At 41.9% G+C, this 4,282-nt stretch overlaps 2 protein-coding genes across 4 annotated transcripts in view; one reads left to right on the plus strand and one right to left on the minus strand.

The window, feature by feature from the left end:
- Nucleotides 1-1,839, plus strand: part of LOC123119637 (uncharacterized) — a 3,148-nt gene extending 1,309 nt beyond the window's left edge. Inside the window, exon 5 of the mRNA XM_044539497.1 lies at nucleotides 552-1,839. Within this exon, the coding sequence (XP_044395432.1) occupies nucleotides 554-1,480 (927 nt within the window). The 5' untranslated portion in view covers nucleotides 552-553 and the 3' untranslated portion in view covers nucleotides 1,481-1,839. The remainder of the gene's footprint in view (nucleotides 1-551) is intronic.
- A 1,980-nt stretch (nucleotides 1,840-3,819) lies between these two features.
- LOC123119638 (polyubiquitin) overlaps nucleotides 3,820-4,282 on the minus strand; it is a 2,534-nt gene continuing 2,071 nt past the window's right edge. Inside the window, exon 3 of one of the 3 annotated variants that reach the window (XM_044539500.1) lies at nucleotides 3,820-4,282. This exon is cut by the window's right edge and continues 1 nt beyond it. In XM_044539500.1, coding sequence (XP_044395435.1) covers nucleotides 4,034-4,282 — 249 coding nt within the window. In that variant the 3' untranslated portion in view covers nucleotides 3,820-4,033. The other 2 variants (XM_044539498.1, XM_044539499.1) reach the window with 2 other exon arrangements.

Consider the following 4,282-nt stretch of genomic DNA (forward strand, 5'->3'; position numbering starts at 1 on the left):
CAAGTTTCAGTTCATGTATGTACCTGATGCAATGATCGTGTGCCAGTTCTTGGTATGTTCTCTGGAGGGAAAAGTTGTTCTCTTGCAAGAAAAGTTTGATGAGATTGAATTAATGTGTCTGATGCAGTAGTTGACGCAATTGATTGGATGAATTTTTGCGTAGTTATGTTGGTGTTATGGCCAGCAAGTTTCTCACTTTTGCCGAGGATTTTCATCAAGCCTTATCTTTTAGTTTACTGGTTATATGGTTGTTGTTTGTTTCAAAGAATGCCTTGCTTATACGATGCATTCTTAATTACTGAATGATTGCTGTGATTCAGAAATGGCCCTCAACACAAGATATGCAGCATGCGTGGAAAGAATATGCCACTTCCATGAATTTCCCCAATTTTATATGATTGTTGTTATTGCTAGTAGGGTGCTATCTGTAGGCTATCATTTAGGATATTTCCACAGTTGCTGCTTCCATGGATTTGCTTTCTTGAATTTTTTTCCTAAATCCATTGAATTTCCTATGACGTGCCCTTAACTGTAAGTGTGCTGTGTTTCAGAAATGGGAAAGAAGTGCAGCACCTGCGGCAAGACCTACAAAACCAAACGTGCTTTTAATGGCCACAAGATGAAATGCAAGTCCCCCAAGAATCCTGAGCAAAATGCCGCAGGACAGGAAGAGGCTTCAAGCAGTGTTGGTGATAGGAAAGATCTGCTTAATTTTCATATAGAAAGGCGGCCACGGAGCAGCCGGGGTGCAGCGAAGGAGATGGATGGTGGAAATGAAGTCTTTCCGTCAGAAGAGGAGATAGATGCTGCAGAGGGGCTTAGTCTTCTCCAGTACCCACGTGGCAAGGATACATCTTTTGATAATGAACCGGAAATTGATTATTCAGGGGTTGAATCAGCTGCTGATAATTCTGATGCGGTGCAAGAGGACAACCCGACGCAGAAGTTGTATCTTCTGTTGATTTTGGGTAAACTCATTAAGATAATATCTGATAGAAACTCAGCTTCTGTGGATCTCTGTGGAGGTGCTGAAAAATATGGAAATGAAGCCCTTTCGTTAGAAGAGACGGAATTGATTCACAATGATGATGGTCAAAGGCTGGTTGATTGTCCTGAAAATTCTGTTGTGGTTGAGCCAAAACGGCCCAAGCTTGATCTCAAGGTTTCTGACAGCAGTGACAGCCCAGCTTCTGATGGTGCTCAAGGTGGCAACAATGATGCGTCGGGGTCTGGCACGCCGAAGCTGAAACAGACATCTCTGACGGAGCCAATGGCCACAGAGGCGGATCGGGAACAAGAACAGAAGTCAGATGTCTTAGAGGCTCCCCTGCCTCTCGATACAACCTCTGTTGACCAATCAGGAACTGACAATCCAGGTGACGAATCAGCTGCTGATACTTCAGATGAGGTGCGGGATTCCATGGTGCTGCTGCAGGTCGCACAAGGTCTCCTGGATCTAAGAAACTGCACAGATCGATGAGGTCCCCTTTGCAGTGAAAGAGGATGTACATCCGAGTGCTTCTGATCTAAAATCATTAGGTACCCGTTAACTGAAAGTGCACTGCCCTGACCCCTGAGGGTGAAGTCTGAATCGCAACCATGATAGACGGTTCAGTGTGAGTCTATACCGGATATCGTGACTGACTCGATGAGATTTCTTGACTCGCTGGTTCCATCACCCTGAAACCAAAACTCATTTTTTGTGTGTCTACTGGTAGATAGGTACAGGTTACTATACTGATGATACTTTTGCGTAATGGCGAAGTCATTGCGTGCTTGCTTCCATGGTGAAGCAGTTTGTCCAGTTACATGCAATGGATCATTTCTAGTTCTGCTTTATACTTCATCTGTTTCTGTACATGCTGATATCTTGATAATATTGCTTGCCTCTGGTTCATGAGTGAATATTCCTCGACATACACTCATGTGGAGTTGGGTAGCAAATATGGCGTGACCTTTTTTTTGCTAGTTGCTCTATTTATAGATATATTCACATTTTTGCTCATGAATCGCCTCTTAAATATTAAGATACTTGTGTTGTTGTGCATGTGTCCGTTCTTTGGTGCAGTTAGCGTTTGAAAGTTTGTGGATGGCGTGCGGGGAATTTTGTTCATGGTCTTGTGCGTTGGAACTGAAAGTCTGAAACTATAATGCAGGAATTTGGTTGCTTTGCATGCTTGGATGATCATGAGTTTATTATGGCTGTGACTGCGCTGTTTTCCTGTTCAGTTGTTTTGCGTCTCACCAACTTAACAAATTCACTAAACTTGGTGATGTTTGAACTTTTGTGTAATGGACTTTATGAGTGTGGAGTCTCGGCATTCTGAACAGCAACTCAGGAACATCAGTCACCCTGACGACGAACTGGATTTGGAAGCTCTTTCCAAGAGGGGCACGGTTTGTGGAAGAAGTTTATCTTGGCAAAGTATGCGTGCACCAAAGGACATCTTTTGGAGGATCCCACTTCTAGAAAAAGCCTTCACCAAACCCCAGCTTTAGGATGGCGAAGGTTCTGATTGAACTGGTGGTGGCAAGGCGCTGGTCTGCTCAAAGACAGGCGCGGAGCCAGGATTTGAGCATGAGGACAAAGAAGCCACATACATAGCCATCCTATACTCCCTTTGTTTCTAAATATAAGTATTTTTAGAGATTTCAATATAAACTACATATAGAGCAAAATAAGTGAATCTACTCTCTAAAATATGTCTATATACATCTGTATGTAGTTCATAATGAAATCTTTAAATTAGCTCATAATGAAATCTCTAAATTAGCTTATATCTAGGACGGAGGAAGTATAATGTATATAAAAGACGACTATAGAAATTTGTGTAATTTAAAAGAAAGTAACACTTCTGCTAGCTCAAACATAATGTAACTCTAGACCACTAAACCTATCAGACAAGTCAACAGTAGTCATTCCCGAAACATGGCAAACAAAGAATAATAATAAACCTTACAGCTATTATCTTGACATATAGTTGTGTTCTACTCTCTCTATTTCAAAATAAGTGTTGTGGTTTTAGTTCAAGGTACATTTTTAGAATTTGTACTAACCAATGTACTAATAACATTTCCTAGTAATTTGTATAGTCTACGTTGGATATCCTTTGAGATTTCAGTCTAGCCGTGAGACAATGATGTTATCTATTAAGATAGCTTCAAGGATTAGGTACAGCTTTGCCAGTAAAGCTGAATTTAGAATCTAAAATAAACAATTATTTTGAATCAGCTTTTTTTAGAATGAAGGCTCGAAAAGAGCTCTGCTTTGAGTTAATGAAACCATGCTGGGAATTACATCGATCAACATATTACAACAAGAACAAATACACAGTGCTTACAGAAACTCTGCTAACATTGTCAAAGCCATCATCTACCGGTGCAACATCACCAATGAAACCTTCTAGAGCCGCCTGGTGCGTCAGAAGCTATGGGGTCGCTTAGACCAGGATTTTAAGGGTGTTAAATCCATGAATATCTTTAAAGTTCACAAAGGAAATAATTAAGTTTGTGAACATTTTTTAACTTGCTAACCTTCTTCAAATTTGCAAAAAAGAAAGAAATCAATTAAAAAAATCCATGAACATATTTTGATTTAACAAACTTTGTCTAAGATAAAAATGGGGTAGATGCACCGGGGAACTCAGCACCCGTTGAAGCTGAGCATTCGTTCAGATTTTCTTGGTTTCAGTTCAGTATAAAATGTTCTCACATCAGCTCATACTGAGCTGAAAAAATAATTTAAAATAAAGCACCGAAAGAAGATCAAATGCAATCGCGAAGGTTTAGGAACTGCAGAAGTACAAACAGCAAACAACAGGCACAAGTTCAGGGCTCACTTATTCTTTCAAGTTCATCCAAATCTGCTGCACAACAGCAGCAAGTTCAGACACAACCAGACATAACGCTAGACCACAGCACGGTAGCAACAAAGAACAGACCAGACGAGGACACGCTGACAATCCCATCGAAGGACACAGAAAGACAACTGACTTGTGAGCCCAGAGACATAAGCAGCTCCATGGCCAGGCACTTACTGGCCACCACGGAGGCGGAGCACCAAGTGAAGGGTGGACTCCTTCTGGATGTTGTAGTCCGCCAGAGTGCGGCCATCCTCGAGCTGCTTACCAGCAAAGATCAGACGCTGCTGGTCCGGTGGGATGCCCTCCTTGTCCTGGATCTTCGCCTTCACATTGTCGATGGTGTCCGATGACTCGACCTCAAGCGTGATGGTCTTGCCGGTGAGGGTCTTCACGAAGATCTGCATACCACCCCTGAGGCG

The sequence above is a fragment of the Triticum aestivum genome, chromosome 5D (assembly GCF_018294505.1).
Source record: "Triticum aestivum cultivar Chinese Spring chromosome 5D, IWGSC CS RefSeq v2.1, whole genome shotgun sequence".
In the NCBI taxonomy this organism is placed as follows: domain Eukaryota; kingdom Viridiplantae; phylum Streptophyta; class Magnoliopsida; order Poales; family Poaceae; genus Triticum; species Triticum aestivum.